The sequence below is a fragment of the Podarcis erhardii genome, assembly GCF_964252035.2.
Source record: "Podarcis erhardii genome assembly, chromosome: 8".
NCBI lineage: Eukaryota > Metazoa > Chordata > Lepidosauria > Squamata > Lacertidae > Podarcis > Podarcis erhardii.
The window spans coordinates 82,265,755-82,287,764 of record NC_138499.1 but is presented as its reverse complement, the minus strand read 5'-3'; the positions used below and the strand labels follow the sequence as shown (position 1 = coordinate 82,287,764).

Here is a 22,010-nt window from a genome sequence, read left to right as displayed (position 1 = left end):
GGCCTTCTCGGTAGTGGCACCCGCCCTGTGGAACGCCCTCCCATCAGATGTCAAAGCGATAAATAACTACCTGACATTCAGAAGACATCTTAAGGCAGCCCTGTTCAGGGAAGTTTTTAATCTGTGATATTTTAGTGTATTTCTGGTTTTTATGGAAGCCGCTCAGAGTGGCTGGGGAAACCCAGCCAGATGGGCGGGGTACAAATAATAAATAATAATAATAATAATAATAATAATAATTATTGCCTCTCCCATTCTACATTTGGCTTTGCAGTAAAAGATAGAAGACTTAGGGAAGACAGAGATTGAACCTTAAAAGAAAACTAGCAAACATTTCCAGCTCCAACATTTCTTTCTGTGTAATTAGAGAAAGCACATCTAAGTCCTGTCATTTTAAGAGCTCTGCCAAGAACTGATGAAATTGCTGTGTGCTGCTAATATTGGCTCATCTAGTGCATTATTGTCTACTCTGAGTAGCAATGACTAGATGTCTTTCCCATTATCCTGCCACCTGATCTTTTAAACTGGAGATTGAATCTGGGATGCAAAGCATGGGCTCTGCTAGTGAGCTATGACATCCCACTGCCACCTCCCTTTATAACTTCAAAATAGCAGAACAGGTGACAAGCTGAGTCATTCATACAAATGTCTGTCATTTTCAGCATTCGGTTCAACATACAGTTGCAACTGAAATTATTCAACTCCCATTGCAAATCAGGTTTATTATCAAAATTTACAGACTTTCAGCTGTTTGCAATGAGCAAATCAAACAAAAGCAATTGAAATAGCTCAACACAGAATCAAAACAAGCGGTAAAAAAGAAGAATCAAAACTATGCATATTTCACTCGAATAGCATTTTGTTTAATAATACATTATTTGTCCAACATGGTGGCACACATAAGATAGCAAACAAAGCATTACAGGTGCATGTTTGGATAAAAGAGACATCTGTATTAACCACCTGCTAATCCAGCACAACTGGTAAGGAGAGTCACTCAAAGTGCATTAGTCTCATTTAGACTCTGGGACCCGTTAACCTTTTAACAGCTCTAATCCTGAACTCAGGAGAGGGAGACATCAGTGTTGCACCATCTCTCACTGAAAAGTCTTCCTGTAACACCTCAGGAAGGCGAATTAATTACACTTTGTTCTTCAGTTCTCCATTTATTGATGCTTCTGATACGGCACTGATCAGATCCTGCCGTCCAGGATTTCTCCTCTTGCATAAACTTTGGATGCCTTTGTAGATAGCAAACCCAGGGATAAACAGGCTTGGTATTCCTGCAAGGACTACGATGATAGCATAAACCCAGTCAGGATATTTTATCGACATTGATTTGGGAAACAGGTCCTGAGGAAAAGACGACACATCTTTCAGATAGTTGTAGGTGGTGATGGTGCAGAAAAGATGGAAACCTAAAGGCATCCATCTACCCATCCCCCCTGAACTGCATTTAAGCTAGGCTCCTTGGAGTGCAGGAAGAGCAGTGCCAGAAACTTATATTTTTGCTTTTGCAAAGGCCAAATTGGTATACCCAGCACCGCTAAAGGGAACTGAGAACTCAGATACATTAGTAAAGAAAAAGTGTATTAAAACACTGTGATACCAGACAACGCCGTGGAGTTCTTTCGCCAATGTGATTTCACATTATGTTTACAAGAAAATTTACAAGCTTCTTTAAAATGTGTCTATATCCAGTCTGAGGTCCCATTCAATGCAGGCATGCCTTAACAGGGATTGTGATCAATCATTTAATTTCAATTAGTAGCCAATTTAGAGCAGGTAATTTATTTTCCCTAAGGGGGAAACAAATTGTTCTTCTTCATCTGCCCCAACAAGATATTCAGCAAATAGTCCTTGTGGGGGTGTGGGAAGGGTAGCAAACTGTGGATTGGGCAATCAAAGGCATGCTGAGCACAACGTGAGTGAAGAGAAACCCATAAAATAACTCAGGGTGTACTTCTTTGAACATGTGTACTTACGTATTCGGGATCCCAGACATTGTATCGTAATTCTTCTCCCACTTTCACCACGAAGTAAAAAAGGAAGATAACCAACATGATAAGAGGACTGATAAATCTCCAGGTGGCCTGCCAGAATATATTGGGTTTGTGTCCAATCATGAACTTAATATCATCATTAAATCTGATAATAAAGAGAAAGGAAGTTTAGAGAAACCAAGCTGCTTTGGACAGATTAAGGGCCAACTCACACATGCATATTCATTACTTGGTAACTGCCATAAGGAAAGAGGGCATTACAGATACGTCAGAACTGACAGAACTTCCATTGCATTGCCTAAAACGTTATATCTTGTAATGGAATCGGCTTTCACATTCAGAAGCTGGTTATCGAGTGTAGACAAACTGTTGCAGGAATTTATGTATAGGTTTTGGGGGGGGGGGTTCCCCTCCAGCAGATATCATGCACACGCAGCCCACTACCAAAACCAGCACAATTGCTTTTTGTGACTTTTCTGATTTGTCCCCACAAAACACGCAATCACAGTTTCTTCCTATCTATTGAAAGGGCCTTTGCTGCACAATGCCAAATGTAACAATTCACTGATAAATGTATCTATATACTGGCTCACTGGGAAAACTTCAGAAATTCATATAGACATGTGAGCTCAGCTACTCAGCAGCCCCTCTGCCTCAGTGATAATTCCTGGCATCCTGATACCTGAATGCCAGACAGGTAGCCATTCCAGGAATAACAAACTCAGATGAAGACAAAAGGGTGTGATTAACTTCACTGGGAAACAGGGAAATGTAAATATCTTTTTTGTTACACTTGATGGGTGTTTGGTGGAGGGCAAAGAGAACCATCGGGCAGGGTCCAGGATGCAAAACATTTTGCATGCATTATATTTGTAATCCTTAAAACAGTCCAGTAAGGTGGACATATAAATCATTTAGAGATTTTATTACAATCAAGCAGTATATAACTTTTGTTAAACAAATAAAATTATTTTCCTTGTACTTTTGAGAGGCGGGTGGGAGAATAAGTGGCTTGCACAAATCTAGCTACAGAATTTTTGGCTGACAGGAATCCAGAGACACTTTCTATTTGAGAAAGTTTCACATCTTACCTGTCTATCCCATATATGTAGACAACGGAAAACATCTCGAAGAAAGCAATTATCAGCAAAGGAATGGAACCAGCAAAATTATCAAACAGAGCCAACCAATAGTTTCCTGATCTCAGCACAAAAATAATGGCAAGCAAGAAAGATGTCACACAAATCAATCCTGTAAAGAAACAGCAAACACGATCAAACAAAATAAAATGTGAAGCAGAAAGTTTAACTAAGAAAATTAAATAAATATTATATACAAGAAACGCTGGCAACACCTCAAGGATCAAATCAGCTAAACATGAAGAAAATGTATTGATCCAGTTTTCACACATCATGGTGAACAAGTTAACAGTTTATTGCAAACACACTGTCTCTCCCACCCTCTGCTCATTCTGATAGGAAAGAAGCTGATTTCTGCCATAGTATTACATCCAAGCCAGGAGCTATGATTTGTTTCATTCCAACGAAGTATGCTCAGTAAGCCAAGAAGAAACATTGAGTACAGGTTGTGGCTTGCTGTGAGTGAAACAAACCAAGATCCCTGGCTCAGACATAACACTAAGCCAAGAATGGTGTGTTCTTTCCTCTGAACAGTAGCTGGGAAGACAGAAACAGACCAAAAAAGTTGCAATCTATGGTTGATTGCAATGTGCGAACAAAGCCATTCAGTTTTTGGAACTCTATGGAGGATTTAAAGTCAAGGGGAAAAGAAAAGAAATGGCTCCTTCAATTATTATTATAGATTTAGGAAGTTAGGAATAGTTATAGATTTGTAAGGACACTGCTTCTGAAATTCAAAGTTTGAACTCCTCAGAGAGACTGGTCCATCTCAAAAGGGTTGCTGTGCAAAAAAAAAAGAAGCAAAAAAGCTGACTGCTATCCAAAGCTACATGCTCACAATCAATTCCCTTCTCCTCCATCAGCAATATTCAGCAGCAGGGGTTGCTTTACTGTGTTTGGCTGCAAATAAAAGGTCCAGTGAGTAGCTGCAGTGATTTCACTCTGCCTGGCTTGCTGGCAAAACTCATGAGCAAGTTGCTGCCTTTTTACCATCATCTTTAAAACATGCTTCATTCATACTGGGTCAGATTCAGCTAAGTTGTTGTGCTAGCAAAAGCCAACACAACAAAGCCTGTTGATGCAATGGTACTTTCCCCAGCCGTCCTCTGCACCACGACAGCTGCAACCAACCCAAAACTCCTGAGGAGGGTCAGGAGGACCCCACAGAACAGGGGGAAAAGGAAAGAACATTCTTTCTAGCAAGCAGAAATGCTTTTTCTGATTGAACTATCGTCTTAGTGCAATACTGAATTCCACCCAATGAAAATAAAGTATTACATCATTTAACTTGAAAGAAACAATATACTACTTGAATTCTGACGACCACTTTGCAATCCCTCTGTTGCCACACCCTGATTATACTACCATTTTTTTTCAACTAACCTGTAACAAGTTCCTTAGGCCATTTTTTCGGTATGATTTTGAGATCGTTCAGTGGCACCATAACACCCTCTATATTCCCAAACATAGATGATAAACCTAAGCAGAACAGCATGATAAAGAAGAGGATGGACCATATTGGCGAGGCAGGCATTTTGGTGATGGCCTCAGTGAAGACAATAAATGCTAATCCAGTTCCTTCAACACCCTGCAGAAAATAGCAATAGATATAGATGGAATAAGACATACAATTATTGATCATTTTAAAATGCACTTTAAGTCACTCAGGTTAGACCATCTACAGCCAGCTTCCTAAGCCAATAGGACCATATCATTTATCATTCTATCACTAACTGCTCTTCCACCAAAGTACCCAAGGAAGAGTACAAGAATAGAACCAGATAAAACTGCTCTTCCACCAAAGAACCCAAGGAAGAGTACAAGAATAGAACCAGATAAAATCATCACAAAAGCTACAATGAATAAAGTTTTTGTTCAAGCAACAGCAGCCATATGCTAAAATCAGTTATGATAATTTCCAAGAGGGTAAATAAATTCTCTCTCTCTTTCATTTATGTTTATATAATTTGGGTCTTACAATGGTCCAGGACACATGTGGTAAATCATAATTAATGGTTCACCAGTAATATGGAAGTGACTCATGCTTATTGATATAAAGTCCTTTATTATAATCTTGTTAGCTTCCATGTTATCACCTTACATCACTTAAGAATGATTCCAGGTCACAGGTCTGAAATGTAAGAGTTGCAAAGGTTGCTGGGTCTGTCGTGTTGAGCCAAGCTTGCATTTGTTCAAAGTTTTCCTGGGTTACATTACCTTCTGGCAAATCAAATGCATTTGTCAGAGTGAGGATATTTCTGCAAATGCAAAAGGAAAGCAGTCAATGCCTCTTCAGTCAATGACTCTTCACACAGATTTCTTAAGTTTTATCATTATGATAATGAATTAATAAATAAATTTATTATGCTCACAGAACAACGCATTTAAAAGAATGCAGATACATTACAGAGGGGTCGAAAGTAAGTTCTGACTTTACCATCTGCTTCCTAATTTCTATTGAAAATAGAAAGTATTTTGCTACTTTATCAGGCAGTAATAAAAATAGAGCCATCAGTTAAATAAAAAGATATCAGATCCTTAGAGGCAGAGTTCTTAATAATATGGAAGGGTATGCCTCCCAAATCCTTTATTTCCTGTGCCACAAGGACAAAGTTGTTAGCTAAGTTAAGAGAGCCGAGGGCAGAACACTTAAATAAATTAACTTACATGTTCTCTCCTATTTGTAAATAGCTAATGTTTTCCCAGAGACAACAAGGGTTATTTGTACATAGAAAATGTTCTGGCAACCACATGCACACTGTTTTCCCACATCATTGACAGTTCTGCCCGTGTTGCTTGCTTATTAGAGAAGACAACTGATCCCACAAACCCCTGGAACTATAATTGTCTATGCAATTGGCACTCATATTGGGGAGGAGGGAAAGAACAATGATCTGGGACGCTTTAATTGGAAAACAGGAAAAAAACTTACTGGCTAAAGCAATTGTCATATCTCTCTGTCGCTCTGAATCCAATGATTGAGTATATGACAGTAGCTGCATAAATGGATGTGAGGCCATTAATCACAGAGATAGTCAGAGCGTCCTTTTCACAGTTGTTACTGGAAACCAAAACACAGAAACAAGCTCACCAGGTGATCTTGGGCCAGTCACTGTCTCTCAGGCTTATGTACCTCTGGGACTTGTTGTGAGGTAGAAATGTGTGGGGGTAGGGAGGTGGAGAAACGTGTGTGTGAGCCCTGGTTGCTCAGTTTCCTAGATCTTGCATGGTAAGAATTGTGCTACAAATAGTAATACACAGTCTTCAATATGAAAGAAAGGAGAAGGAAGGACTTTTCTAGACCTCGATCTTGAGCTACCTTGTTTTGTTCTTCCCATTTGTTTTTTGTTTTGCTCAGGAAGAACATATGCCTTCCAAGATACTTATGAGATAGGATTGGGGGTTGTCACTATCAAGAAATGAACTACTACCAAGTGTGAAATTGTGTTCTAAAACTGAATTGAGTTTTTCTATTTGGTTTGGCAACTTACTGAATTGAATTATAACTAGAGAATGAGATGAGGCCTCCAAAGGCAAGGGAAAATGAAAAGAATACTTGAGCTCCGGCATCAAGCCAAGTGGTTGGGCTAGCCAATTCTGCAACCTGAGGAACAGAACAAAAGAACTTCAAAAATTGGATAACATTACAGCTAAAATGGAACAACGTCATGTCCTAGCTGACTCTGAGCATGCAACCTGTTCATTTAATATAAAGTGTGGTATGGGAGAATCCCACCGCTTGGACCATCCTACTCTGTCATTCAGTGCATAATCCAGCAGGCAGGTTGAAGGAACTGTCCATAGGAGGAGAAGGGTGCAGAATGGACAGGCAAGGCAAGGAAGGCTATGTGTGTGGACAGCCAGGCAAAAGATTTCCAAGAGAAACCTGCCTTAGCCCTGTCTATCTAGCTGCTTCCTGTCAACACTGACTGCCAGCAGTCCTCCAGCGTCTGACGAAGAGGCTTTTCCCAGGTCTTTTACTTGCGATCTTCTTACTGGCTATGAACCATGCTTGGACCTCATTTGCTACCTGTGTGCAAATGATATATGCTTCAATTGAAATAGGGCACCTCCCATGCTCTTGATTAGAGAGATGAGTTGCTCGGACTGAAGAGCCAGGCAGATTGAGGGTTTTATGTGTCAAGGTGGAACACAATTGCCCCCCCCCCGGCCATCTGGGAAACTGCTGAATCAGCAGGTGATATTTGCAGGAGCCTCAGCTAACACATTAAACACATCTGCACAGGTAGAAGAGGGCAGGGCATCACCATTTACTATGCAACCCCTCTCCCTCAGCAAAGTGGCATGTCTGTCTGTCTATATGACTTTGATCATGGAGGGCTTAATGATATCCGGAAAATAATCAGTGTAAATAATGCTGCAAATGGCTCATTTCTCTTCAAACTTTCAGTTATTCTGTTTACTTGGGGTGGTGGTTGGGGATCTAATCAATACTTACATCAGGCGTGAAGAGATATACAATTCCACTGGTTGATCCTTTCAGTGTTAAGCCACGGATCAGGAAAATTGTAAGCACAACATAAGGAAGTGTTGATGTTACATACACGGCCTGGAGAAGGAATATGTCAATTGAATACGCACAACATGAATACACCTCTTTTGTTACTCTTACTTCTTTCATTCCTTCCCATCCACAGCTCTATTGTCTCCCACACTGCTGAAATTTTTATTTGTCACTTTCAGAGCGGAGAACTGCCTTCCCCCCTCCTTAACATTACTCTGTAAATCGCCATGTGCATTGATGGCACAACATAAACCCCCAAGGAAAATTTAAAGCATGGGGTAAATTTGTTTCAATGAAAAATGGCATGGAAAGGAGGAAACTGGGAGAAAAACCATAAAGATTTGCATGTATTATCTGTTGCCAGTATTGCAGGTGTACAAACTGTAATTGTTCTACGGGAGCTACTTCTGCAGGGTCTGACCCCACATTATATGGGTGTCATCTAAAACAAGAACCAAGTGGATCAGATGAATGATGTAGCCCAGGAAAGAACCACATCACTCAGTCTGTCTAGATGGTAGCAGATCAGATTGAGGCTGTACCACATGAAACCCACACTGCATAAGCACTACAATAATCTGACTTGTATCTGCACATATTTACAAATGACTTTTCTGATTCAGCAATACATCTGAACCCGGCCTCTGATGACACTATGTGCTTCAATTTCTCTAGAGTTTACAGGTCACACATTGAGACAAGGGCCTGCTCTAACCTACAATGCCACAAAATAGACATTGCGGCAAACATGGAATTTCCATCCCTCTGTTTGTCCCCTTGTGCTGTGTTTGGTTGTTCTGGGGCTTGTTTGTACACTGGTGCCGATACGTGTTGTTGTTGCTAGGCTTGATCATTATTATGAACTGCTCATATTTTAGCATGTTTTTAAACCTTTGTTTTATATTAGGGCTCTGTATAGCTGAGCAGCACATTGCATGAGACAACTGATAAAAATAACAAGTAAATAAAATAAATAATAAAGTGAAAGCTAAGGCAGGGTGGAGAAGGATCTGTTGGGAAAGAAGTGGCCAGCAACAAGGAGAATGTTTTGCCCCCTTCCGGCCCAAAGATACCATCCAAGGTATTAAACACACCCCAAGCCCCGCTTAAATCAGCACACACATAGACAGGTCTGTGAGCCCAGTTTGGGGGAAAGCAGCTGCAGCAATCCCTAAAATGGTTGGAAAACAGAATATAAGAAGTAGCTCTGATTTCGTTCATACAAGACAAAAGTACCTTTCCTGTTGTTTCAATGCCTCTAATCGTGCACACGTACACCACTCCCCAGGCACATACTAAACATAACAGCAGCCACCACTGTACAGTTCCAGTCTCGTCAATATTGGTGGAGACATTTAATGTCTTCCTGTACCAAAAATAATCAACAGAAGAGCTCTTTGCACATTCATACACGTAACCTGAAACCAAAGAAACAGTCCTATTAAGCAATGCTACAATCCAGTGGGAAGCTTTTCTGTGCAAGCTCCATTATAATGAAAAACCACAGTGCACTCTTGCACATCTCCCATTAATTTCAACAGAGCATGCACAATAACTTTTACAGATTTGTTTCATTTAAAGAATCTATACCCTGCTTTCCACTGCTTGTCTCAGAGCACTTTACAGTAAAAAGAAAACATACAATGTACAAAATTTAAAACATTGGAAACAGAAGCATTAAAACAAAGGTTTCCGGGGGTGGGAAAACATCTTAACCTAGCATCTGACACTTAGCAAGGACGATGACTGCCTGATTTCGAACTTTCAGTGGCCTATACCACAAGGTTTTTTTTTGTTTTGTTTTAAAAACATTGGCAAGAAAGCACCTGACCTTTGGAAGGACACTGAAAGTGGCTTGTGAAATTCATACCCAACTGGGGTGCCTCTTTATGCAATTGAGATGTTTTGAGTCAATTCTTCTAATCAATTAATCAGCAAAAAGCTGCAGACTTATTTAAAATAAATATGACTGGGTGTGGGTGTTGCTATTTCTTCTTCCTCTGCCTATCAACCTTTGACCAGTCACTCCTCTTCCCTCAAGAACAAAAGAGAGAAGCACACATTGGCATTGCATGAAATACAGCACACAGGAACCCTCCATTCTACCAGCCTGGTAGAAACTGAGATTTTCTGTCTGAGTCTTTTTAAACTTTTGCCATGCCATTTTCCCCATGAAAACCTGCTCTTTAACTCTGAATTGGAACAAACAGCAATTCGGGTTTTCCTTGGATTGCCATAAAGTGTGGGCTTTCCTGGGGAAAGTGGCAGGACCCAACAAAAAAAGTGCAGACCCATGCCTAGAAATTCCACACAAAAGCAAGTCTGGGTGAGCCCTTTGTTTGACTGATAGTTTCAGCCAATTGGCTACTTTTAATTGGTGGTCCCTTTTTTTATTGAGTATAATAATCATTGCCACCCTAGATTGCTGGAAGAAAGCAGACATGGATTTATTTAAACCAATCAGACTTTACTGAGTCGCCAAAACATAATTCATTTCCAGGACAGTTCACAAAACAACAACAAAACAGTTAAAATGCCATGCAATTTCCAAGCCAGACTAAAAGATTACAACACCTTGAAAATAATGTTAAGGTCACTTCTCATAGTGGTTTTCAAAATTCAAGACGCAACACTTGGCTCAACCTGCTAAGACTATAGCTCACCCAACAGGCTTTCCAAAACAGCCAAAGGAAAGCCAGTGGTGAGTCGAACAGATAAGCCTCCCTTGGAAGAGAATTTCAGATCATGGGCACCCATTATTAAGAAAAGTCTGTTCCTCAAAGCCATTGGCAATTGGAACCGTAACTCACCCTTATTTCCAAATGGTTCTGATGCCAGAATAATGTGCAGGATAGCTCAGTTAATATAGCTTCCTGGATTTTGGCCCTTCTGTTTGGACAGTCACTTAGATCTTACCGCTGGGCAATAGTGATGCTTCTGGGATTTCTCTGCACCCACCAGCTGTGCTCAGGGCTGGCCTTGCCATGCAGCAGTGTGAAATAACCTGCTTCGGGTGACACTATGAAAGGGAATGGTCTCTGAAGGCAGGAATTGTTGTCTGAATGGTGGTTCAAGACTTTTTAAAGTGTTATACTTACCATGGGGAGATGCTATTTGGGAAGGGACCTAGAGCATCTGCTTTGCATGCAGAACATCCCACGATCAATCCCTGACATATCCAGGTAGGATCGGAAGAGACTCCTACCTAAAACCATGGACAGTCACTGCCAGTCAGTGCAAACAATGGTGAGGTAGATGGACCAATGGGAAAATCCCTATGTTCCTATATTTGTTCCTAATGGCCAGCATGAGGCAGGAGGTGGGGTGATAGAAAATATTTATTGGTTAGATCCAAACTATGTAGGACACATTTGCTTTCCAATGAAATCAATGAGCCTAATATTAGTGAGAAATGCAATTAATTTACTGGCCCCTACACAAGGTTTTCATATGTGCAATAGGTGAAATAAAATAACGTTCTGCCCTGAGCCTTATGCTACAAAATGGTCTTGAGGAAGCTTTCCTATTGTTGTTGTCTCCAGCTCAGCAGATTAAAACATTACCCTAATTCAAAATGATCTTTGGTAAAAGACTGTATTTTCTTATGCTGTTTGCAGAGAGAAGCCTCTTTATGATAGACTGCTAACTATTACAAGCATAATCTGTACCTGTTCTGTTTTCATCAGCAAGTGGACATTCACTCCAAGGCAGTGGCTCTTGGAATGAGTTGAAGAAATACCACATCACCCAAGCAATAATAGTATTATAGTATAAGCCCACAAAGAAGGAGACAATCATTGCTGCTATACCTGTAGGAATAGAGAGAAAGCATTTAGATAGATCCTTTTAGTATTTTAAAAAAAATAATGATTTTGAGGAACAATGATGAGGAAATGAAATTGACATCAGAACAAACCTTAACAGGTGCAACAAAATTTTGAAGATGTATCCCTGTCCCTTTCCACACTGAAATATCTAGTACAGTGGTACCTTGGGTTACATACGCTTCAGGTTACACACTCCGCTAACCCAGAAATAGTACCTTGGGTTAAGAACTTTGCTTCAGGATGAGAACAGAAATCGCACAGCGGCGGCACGGCAGCAGTGGGAGGCCCCATCAGCTAAAGTGGTGCTTCAGGTTAAGAACAGTTTCAGGTTAAGAAGGGACCTCTGGAACGAATCAAGTACGTAACCAGAGGTACCACTGTAGTTTTCTAAGAATAATCCACAGAAGGAAGCAGAAATCTCCATATATTTAAGGGTGCTGATCTCACAAAGCTACAATTCCCAACACCCTTAACAAAACATAGTGCCCAGAATTCTCCATGATTGTTTGAGTGACATAAGAGGGCTTTGGATGTATGGTGTTAATTGTTAAAATCAATTTGAGGCCACAGACTGGTCCCTCGTCAGTGTGTGTATCTGAGTTTCAGTCTCAAGTCAAGAAAGAAAGTCCAAATTATTTTTCACCAATACATAATATACACATAGCTGATAAAGGACAGCTTGTTGGATTTTACTGAAAGACTTGTCTCTTCCCCCTTCAACCAAGTCACTGTCCATTTCTTAAAGAAAATGGAAAAGTAGCACCATGTAGATTGCACTACTCTTCCATTTTTTCCTCAAAAAAGAAGCTGGGACTTTCTGCTCCAAAGAAAAATGACTGGAGGGTTGCAAATTGATTATAGTGGTGTGTGGAACGCCCCAATAAAATTTGAGTGAATGAGGCATGGTGATTCCAACCTAAAGACCTTGCATGAAAGCATATGTATGCTTATAATGCCAACATGTTGCTGAGTATTAAAATACATTAAAACTTACCTACGCCCTTCAGGGCGGGATGGATAGCACTCCAGACACCCACACTACCTCTTCTAAGTCTTTGTCCAATGGCAAATTCAAGGTGGAGCAATGGGATGCCTTCCAGGACAAGCAAAATGAGGAAAGGGATCATAAAAGCTCCTGCAGGGGTAAAATCCAAAATGAGTATGTTTTATACCCAGGGTGGAGAACCTGTGGCCTTCAGATACAGCTGGACGACAACTCCCCGCATCCCTGACCATTGACCGTATAGGCCAGGGCATGGGGGCTGATGGGAATTGAAATCTAACAGCAACTAAAGAGTTCCCGATTGTTTTATTTTTCTTTAAATGCAAAAGGACAACTGGGATAAAGTGGTAAGGATGCAATGGTAAGGAAATGCAGAAAAGGAGATACAAGAGCAATTGCAGCATATCCTTTTGTGAATAATGTATATTTTACCATGGTTTTCTAAGGAAGCAAGTAAAAACAGTGCACTACTGCAGAATTTCAGGCATCATCTCTCACCACACTCTAATACATTGTCAACATGACTACCTTTTCAAAATGAAACTCAGGTATTCTCAGGAGAGTCTTATTTCTATACATTGAGGGGAAAGTTACAAAATAAGACTCAAACCCTTGTGTGGGGTGGGGGACAGACAGAGTGGAGTAAAAGGGCATCAAAATGATCTCTTTTCTTTAAAAAGTACTTGTAGTTTTATAGCCAGCATTGCTTGGGAATTCCAAGAAACCCCAAACTCAGTGTGGTTTTGAAATCGGTGGTTAACATCAGTGCAGTTTTGAAAGGTTCATTCTACCATCTTGTTTCAAATTGTATTCAAACATAGACACACACACACAAAAAAACCTACTCAGAAGCCATCATGCAAAATTTGGCTGTGAAGCATCCAAATGCATAGCAAACAGCTTTCCAAAATGCATAGTAGATTCACTAATTTTCCCATAGCCAATTGCTCACTGGGCGTGTTATCTGTTTCTTAAGCAAAACAACATGTCAAAAGAGCAAGCAAAAGTGAGAGAGAAATGATCCAGAATAGCACTGACAAAATCATTTATCTCATACGGCATTTCTGTTCAGTCACTAACTAAATATACTGGAATATTTCCCTCCAGAGGGGAATTCTCTTACAGAATCATCATAAATCATTTAATAGCCCTGTGCAGAAAAGTGATGCTTTTTAAACTGTTTTAATCCAATGCTGAAACATTTGTACAGCTCTACCTGAAAAATCTGAAAGTGGCACTTTTTTTACATTGAACAGTTGAAGTTTAGGGGGCCAAGTTTATCTCATAATGTAGGCCTGCACTCCAGCCACACATTGGAAACCATCTTAGGCTGATGTTTACCTGCTAGAACTAGCATGCAGGGTGGGGATTTCCTATAACAATGAGGAATGTGTGTCTGAGCAAAATGCAAGCTTCTCTTACTAATATTTAATTGCCATGTTAATCAGTACGCCAAATATGTAACACATTGAGTACAGTACTGAAAGTTTAGAAATTGACATGTCCTCCTTCAGTGAGTGAGAATGTGTGACTGGCTTTTAAATAAACACTTTCCTGAGATAAAGATTAACACACCCGAAATGCAGTGAAAGCAGGACGGGAGGAATGGGAGTGAAAAGAAATCCCTGAATTTGTTTTTTAAAATGAAAAAAGAAAATTGTCAGAAGCAGCTTGAATCTCTCTCAGATTGTTGGCCTGCCTGTATGACGTCAAGCAGATCATTATACACAGTGGATCAGCACTTTGGCAAGGTGGAGATTCAGTAAGTATATTAACAAAGAGATTTAGGGGGATATGGACTTTAACCAAGTGAATGCAATGACATATGTTTTCAAGAAGCCTCGGACTTACCCAGATGGCACTGTGTCTCCCTCTTTTAGAATGTGCTAAAGCCAGGATAATAAAGAAATAAACAATACAAATCTCCCCTTTCCCTGTTGTCGTTTGTCTATTGTGTTTGTGGTTTTTTGCAGTGTGAGCAAGTCTGTATGTGTAACTGGAATAATATTTTGTAGGCAATGGTTGCTGATACACTGGTAGGGTTATTTTGCTCAGGGTAAGGGACACGTAATTTTAGAGAGGTGTGAGTGGATTGGTGGATCTTATTTTTCTGAATTTTTCTTCTGCAGTAAAAACAAACTTGCATGAAAAGGCACAGGTCCTAAAATATTACAAAGTGATTAGCTGCATCAAGTAGTCTTATATTTCAGAGCATTGCCCCCCAAATATACTACAACACAAAGTAGGTGCAATGGTAACTATTTTAGACCTATTTTAATTGCATGAAAGTTAGAAAAACCTCTGAATTATGAAAAAAGATGCTTAATTTAATAATGATAATAATAATAAAACCATCACCACCCATGGGAACTGGGTTGTTCACAATAGTAATCATTTGTACAAAGCACAGCATTTCTTGACTAATCCTAATTTTAAAATAGCTCATGTTTGTAATTAAAATGTTAATGACTGTTTACCTTCTACAGTCAGACACAAATGAGAAACCACAAGAAATTTGGGTCAGCCTTTCTTAACTTTCTGAGAATGCCCATTTGTTTAGAAATTTGTACCTCTGTCATTATTGCTGCAATTCCATGCATGTTATAGTCAGGTATTCGGCTGACTGAACTCAACAGAACTTCATTCTAAATAAATGCAACCATATAGTACAATCATATGCAAATCTCTCAATTTCCTCAAATGATAGGGTACATGATTGCTTTGTAGGTTCTCTCTAAACTAGGTGTGGGTTTTTTGCCATTGGAAATCATAGTGATTGAGAAAAACATTACAATTTTCCGCTCCATTCAAGCATTCAAGCATGTCTGCCTCCACCATCTGCGTGATCAGAGACATACCTCCTCCGTGGCTCTGGCAGAGATAGGGGAATCGCCATACGTTGCCCAGACCTACACAAAACCCTATGCAGGTGAGCATGTATTGTGCCTTATTATCCCATTTGGGTCTTGAATCCGCCTCTGTAGCCTCAAGGTTTTCAAGGTCCTCATGGGAAGGTATTCTCAGTTCCAAGTTGGGGTTTGGCAGCTGCAGTTTTACCATGATGTCTCTGTGCTTGGATGTTCTTGCTCAAGAATCCGTACCTGGTCCTGGGGCTGGACGAAGAAAGGGAGCCTTGGCTGCTGGCTTCAGCTCTTTATAGTGAACCTTTGACACTAAACTTGATGGTGCTGACTTGGGGTAGAAAGGAAGCGTCAGCAAGTCATTTGATTAACCAAGGTTACTCAGAGACTTATTAATGCCTTATCTGCCAAAGCTCCAACTGAGTGCAGTGATTGCGTGGTATCAAAATGATCAAGACAAGTAATGGCAATTCACAGGGCAATTTGCTCCAAGGTACATAAAGCAGTATGTTTAAATAGACCTTGCCACACCCCTCTGCTAACCATCATTTGCAATAAAGTGAAGGACATTATCCCAGCAAAATCAAAGCCCATAACCAAGTTCCTGTAACTCCCTACAATCTCTGTTAGTAATCATGCTTGCTGAGACCTCCCACCCCTTCCAGTATCTGCACATCCTGCATCAACGCCTTTACAAGGCTTATATTTCATTATTCTTAGTAAGCAAAATATTTGGGCTTTAGATTAATTTGGGCAAAAGTGTTACAGGTGATTAGAAATGAAGTTTTGTGAGACACTTACCATTACATGTTTAATAAATGGTACCAAAAAATTAAACCAAAGGATGGATTCCTCAATTTGATTAAGATGTTACAGAGCTCTGAATTTCATTACAGGTAGCAGGGGAAACTGCTCTGCTGGCAGTTCAGATAGTTCTGGCCTATCTGAAGGGTTCTAACAGCCTCTCTCAGACATAGAGATGAATGAATCTGTAAATTTTGGTTTCTCTTTCATTTCTCATTTTTCTAATCTTAAATTTGGTTTGACACATTCCTGAATCAATTTGCTTTTTTAAAAAGGTCATCACGAAAATCAATTTTTGTACTGATTGACATGCATTTCCCCTAATGTACACATTGTTTGGACAACTGCAATGCAAAATCCAAAGTAGTATGAATTTCAAAGGATAACTGTTGGTTCATTTATTGTTTCAGAAAGTGCAAATTAGGTAGGTTCCCATTAAATTGTGAACTGAACTGAACTGAACTGAACTGTGTTTTCCCCCTATCCCTCCTCAGTCAGAAGCTGAGCAAGATCCAATTTAAGTACAATACTGTAGTAGAAAAGTACTGGCCCAGCTCACATTTCTGATGTTCCCATATTTAAACAGAACATTACTTTCCCCACAACCAGTCTGGAAATTATCTAAAATTCCACCTAGGAATTGGTGCAAACAGTATCCTACTTTCCCATGACATATACCTTGGAGAAAGAAGTGGATATGAGCATACCCTCAGGGTATTCATTGCACAGAAGTTAAAGATTGCCAGAATCAGAAATTAATCCTATTATTAGCTGAAGGTGACACATTTAAAGTATCCACAGTTGACAATCTTTAAACCAGGACCAGATAATTTTGTAAAAACACTTGATCTCTGTATAACTTGAGGGAATTAAAACACACTATCTCTATTTTTAGCAACCCATTTTAACTTAAAATATTGAAGAGCTGTGTCTTAGTAACTGCAAATTATGATAGTTTATTCCATTAAAACACAAATACAGTGTCTTGAAAAGAAAGAACTATGAATTCAAATACTAACTTTAACCATTTAAATTCTGGCAATACATGTCTGAGGAAGTTTCAAAACCAATATAAGTACTCAAAGCTGAAATGAGGGTTCAGACACCAAGTATACAGGAGAGCTTTAAGCACCCTCAACTTCTAAAACTATTGCACTAAGTTAGAAAGCTGAGTTCTTTAGAAATCATTCATGTCATTCAAAAGATACAGGCAGCAACAGCTTTCTGGTAGTGATAATGCTTTAGGAGGGCTGACTGCTTCCAGTAAAAATTCGCTGTAGTATCGGTGGAAACAGAAAGCTGGTGGGAGAAGGAGAAAGGGATATCACACTGAGAACACTGCTTGACAATGTGGAATATCAGCAACTTGGGTTTTCCAGGGGAAAGGAAACCTGTGATAAGGCTCATCCACACTACCTAGAAAGCATGGGTCGGAGTGGTTTTCCAGTTGCCCTGCTGCTTTCCCAAGGAAAACATGCTATTTAGTGCTGAACTGGAGAAAATGGCAAATCCATGGGAAACCTGATTGACGTTTGCACCAATTCAGTGGAAAAGATCGGGTTTTCCTGGGGGAAAGCGGCGGGAGAAGAGGAAGTCTGGATGAACCCTTCTGACACACTAGAACATTTGTGCTGCATTCCTTTCAAAGCTGTGCTTATCAAGTCACATCACTGACCCCACTCTCATCTCTCCACAACATGCACGCAGACAGACAACATTGCACCACTCCAGAAACATGGGAGATCCCCCCCCACACACACTATGCTAACAGCACACAATCGCTTATCCCTAATATACAAGAATTAAATTAACTGCCATGCTACGTCGTTTGGGGAGCATGAAGTCTCACTGGTATGTATATATATCTTTTGAAACCCTCAACAGTACATTTTAGGGGTTTTTAAAACATAATTTTTGAGGAATTAGCATCAGAAAATAACCATTTTTAAGCTCACTTTTACAATAAAAATAACAAGGCAAATAACATGGTAGACTATCTAAGAATATGACATTGAAAACTAACTAAGGTAAGGGAGGAAGTAAGCTGTCTCCAGGAAGACTTGTTCCAGGTATTCATTTTTTTTAATTGTCCCGAAACTTTTCAGCTCAATGACCCCCCTTTTTCAAAGAATGTATGTGTGGTTATTATCCTGTCAAAATTGACGTGTTTGTGGGTCTCTTCACCCACAGTTCTGCCCTCCCAATGTATTCTTGTTACAGATTTATTAGAATTACATGGGGAAAGGCTTTAGAAAAAACAATACACAAATAAAAAAGATTATTTGCTTCCTGTGCTCCTGAATACAAAACTTCAGACATCATCATACACATGCAAAACACATGTCATTACATTAATAGCCTCAGTAGGTTTTAGGGATCAAATTAATCTCTAACATAAATCCCTTACTGGAGCCAGTGTGAATACTATACTGGCTCCTGCTAGGAAGTCTAGATGCTTTAATGTTATTACATTACCTTGTCAATAACTCTAAAAAGCCTTTAGCTTTTAACTCCACATTTTCCTCTGCTCTCTTTTGTACAGTTGCAACTTGTCCTTTCTGCGGGGTGTTCTCTGTATTTTTTGTCCTGACATATGCTGCAGATTCCCCTATGTGCAAAGAAAAATTACAAATTATATGGGGGAAAGAGAACAATTACTCTGAATTCAATTCAGAAAGTATAAAATCAACAGTGTTGATGTATTGCTAATGTATTGCTAATGTACACCACCTTGTAGTTTGAATCTCTCATGTTTTCCTACATGAAAGATTTTTGGAGTTGGTAATAGGAAATAAGGCTTTTTTGGTGCAGTACCACATCTGTGCAACACTTTCTAGTCTTTCCAGTGCCAGGCAAAAAATATTTTTTTTACTCTCGCCTTTTCATCATTTGAATTGGGTTTCAATCTCTTCTAAAATTTGTTTTACTGTTCTGCTATTTTTAATCCTTCCGATCTTTTTATTAGGTGAACTGGAATGTGGTCTCATTTTAATTATGTATTGTCATTTGTTGTAAGCTGTTCTGAAAATAGAAACACTGAAGAGTGGAGCATAAATAATTTCAAGAGATAAATAACATGAAAAATCTTCACCAGTTTGGTGAAAACCTGAGGCAGTTTATAGTTGTCACAGTTGTTTGCTGTCTTAACTCAAGGAAGGTCAAGATATGATCTTCACCACACAATTTTAAGGTGAGTTGCTGAAATATACTCAGAGTCGCAAAGTGATTTCATGCTCTTTATTCAGCTCATAGTGGTGAGGAGGAATGAATGAATGTCCCCTCACAGTATCTGCTTTATATACATTATTTACACAATGGGCTGCACATGATTGGCTAATTCCGGAATTCTAATGTAAGCCAATCAGGTTGTGGATTCACTTCTATCTGGAGCATGATTGGATGGTTCCTGCCAACCAATCATACTGCTGCATTGTTCTAGGACCAATCAGACTGCTGCATTCTGAATCCTATTGTTCTAGGACCAATCAGACTGCTGCATTTTGGATCCTATTGTTCTAGGACCAATCAGACTGCTGCAGTTTGGATCCTATTCAACTCAGTACATAACAGTTGCTCAAGGCCAAGTGAGCTGAGATTTTTAATCATGGTGTTCCCAGTCCAAGCCCGGTACTATAACTGCTACACTACACCAGCTGTCATACCCTCCCCCCCCCCCTTTTATACTATATCTTGTTCTGTAAGTCTTGATGTGATTTCTACGCAACCAAGGACAACCAATGGGGACCAGCTCAATGACTGTCACATGTAATGGCTACTTGCCATGCCCCCTAAGTCCCACTGCATCTGAGCTTACTACTTCCCTTTTTCAGTCAGCTTCAACACTTCTTTGGGGTTTATCTGAAGCTTCTCAAGGTACAGCAACCTATGGCTTCCAGGTGCAAGTGTCTTTACAATAAATTGAGACTACATGGGCTTATGAAAAAAATAACTAAATTACTGGAACAGAAAAAAATATTAAAGTTTTAAGGAAAAGATATTACAGGAAAAAGTTACAGAAAACCAGTATATTTCCCAATGGAGCAAAATAATAAAATGAAGTAGATTAAAACATGATCCTCTTTCCCTTGAGCTGAATCTCACTTTCTCTCATACACTCCTCATACAGTCCTGCTTTCCTGCCTTTCTCTCTGGCATTCAAATCCTTTTCTTATTACGCTGATATCCACATTTATCTGTCCACCTCCAAGCTAGATGCCTTTGTCTAAGGCCCAATTCCTTCATATCATGATTTGAACCCAAGCTTCCAAGTGAATTCCTCTTCATAGGCTCACACCTTTACAGTAATAATTTCATACTTACACAACCGCTTATTTTCATAATCATTGTTAACAGTGGCAGAGCCACAATATTGACACGCAATTTCTTCTGGCTGATTCTGGGGGGGGGGGGGAGAGGAGCGAAAATAATTTAGATATTTTTTTCCTTTCCCCTTAATATTTATTTAACATATTTACAACCCACCTTATGTCACATATTATGGTGAGAAACAATAGTTTCAGTTAAGAACAAATGCATAATCAAAGCATCAGGACTGCTAGATTCATTCATCATCCATTTTAAAACTACTTAGCATAATCTATAAATGTCCTAAATTTATACCAATTCATTTTATAATCTCTATCTATAATATGGATGTGAAATTAACTTTCTCCCCTCTAGTCTGCATTTTACACAAACATTTATTAGCTAACCACAATGAAGGCCATGGAGAATGGATGAGGAGATTTCACATGAGAGAAGGGATGCAGGTTGGGGTGAGATTTCACAGCCTTTCCCCATGGATTTATCAATGTTACACTGCACTAGACATTAATATGTAGTCAAGAGAAAATAGTGACGACTGTAAGGGGGAGAGACAGCTGCAAAATAGCAAAAGATCTTGAGAGCAGAGGTAAGCAGAAGTATAAAAGGACAGAGTAATTATCCGGGTGTGGGATTTGAGCATTTGGAAGGGATTAAACTGAACGGGAGGACGCGGGTGGCGCTGTGGGTAAAAGCCTCAGCGCCTAGGGCTTGCCGATTGAAAGGTCGGCAGTTCGAATCCCCGTGGCGGGGTGCGCTCCCGCTGCTCGGTCCCAGCGCCTGCCAACCTAGCAGTTCGAAAGCACCCTCGGGTGCAAGTAGATAAATAGGGACCGCTTACTAGCGGGAAGGTAAACGGCGTTTCCGTGTGCGGCTCTGGCTCGCCAGAGCAGCGATGTCACGCTGGCCACGTGACCCGGAAGTGTCTCCGGACAGCGCTGGCCCCCGGCCTCTTGAGTGAGATGGGCACACAACCCCAGAGTCTGTCAAGACTGGCCCGTACGGGCAGGGGTACCTTTACCTTTACCTTAAACTGAACGGGAAGAAACCCATTTACCCTACCTAGAGTTCCTCAGAGGAAGAGTGGGATTAACAGGGTGATAAGATAGGAGATAAACCAAGATAAGTTTGGGGCAAGAGGACATAGGCACATGTAGTCTATGAAGCTTATACTGAATTTATGATCAGTTTAGTCTGAAAAGTCGATACTAAGACTCAAAGTGCAAATCATTCTAATCTAAGACCAGCATCATTGCTCTTCTAGAACAAGATTTTCTGTTTTCTGTTTGTAAACTTTCAGCTCAAGATACAATTTGAATTCCTCAATAACTCGCGGAAATATACATCCCAACTTTAAATAATGTATCATCATCTAGAGCACCAATGGACATAGCACACTTCCAGTGGCGTAGCATGCGGGATGCAGGGGGGGCCGGCCGCACCGGGCGCAACATCTGGGGGTTAGGGGTAGGGGTAGGGGTAGGGGGCGCAAATCCACGGGTTAGGGGGCGCAAATTGCTTGCCT

The 22,010-nt window shown here is 40.1% G+C and overlaps 2 protein-coding genes across 25 annotated transcripts in view; both read right to left on the bottom strand.

Annotated features, from left to right (window-relative positions):
- Nucleotides 1–841: 841 nt before the first annotated feature.
- Nucleotides 842–17,302, bottom strand: LOC309347857 (sodium-dependent neutral amino acid transporter B(0)AT1-like). Its single transcript, XM_081872741.1, has 13 exons — nt 17,182–17,302; nt 15,356–15,689; nt 12,489–12,629; nt 11,336–11,476; nt 8,904–9,085; nt 7,602–7,712; nt 6,634–6,746; nt 6,075–6,203; nt 5,244–5,400; nt 4,526–4,730; nt 3,095–3,254; nt 1,986–2,148; nt 842–1,353 (listed from the first exon to the last, which is right to left on the bottom strand). Exons 2-13 carry the CDS (start codon nt 15,555–15,557, stop codon nt 1,141–1,143), a joined length of 1,917 nt encoding a protein of 638 aa, XP_081728867.1. The 5' UTR covers nt 15,558–15,689; nt 17,182–17,302; the 3' UTR covers nt 842–1,140.
- The window catches only part of MAJIN (membrane anchored junction protein), a 267,643-nt gene continuing 262,731 nt past the window's right edge, over nt 17,099–22,010 (bottom strand). For all 24 annotated transcript variants that reach the window (XM_081872830.1, XM_081872829.1, XM_081872810.1 and 21 more), the window contains 3 exons: nt 20,483–20,558; nt 18,638–18,770; nt 17,099–17,461 (listed from right to left, as the gene is read on the bottom strand). In XM_081872830.1, coding sequence (XP_081728956.1) covers nt 17,404–17,461; nt 18,638–18,770; nt 20,483–20,558 — 267 coding nt within the window. In that variant the 3' untranslated portion in view covers nt 17,099–17,403. The remainder of the gene's footprint in view (nt 17,462–18,637; nt 18,771–20,482; nt 20,559–22,010) is intronic.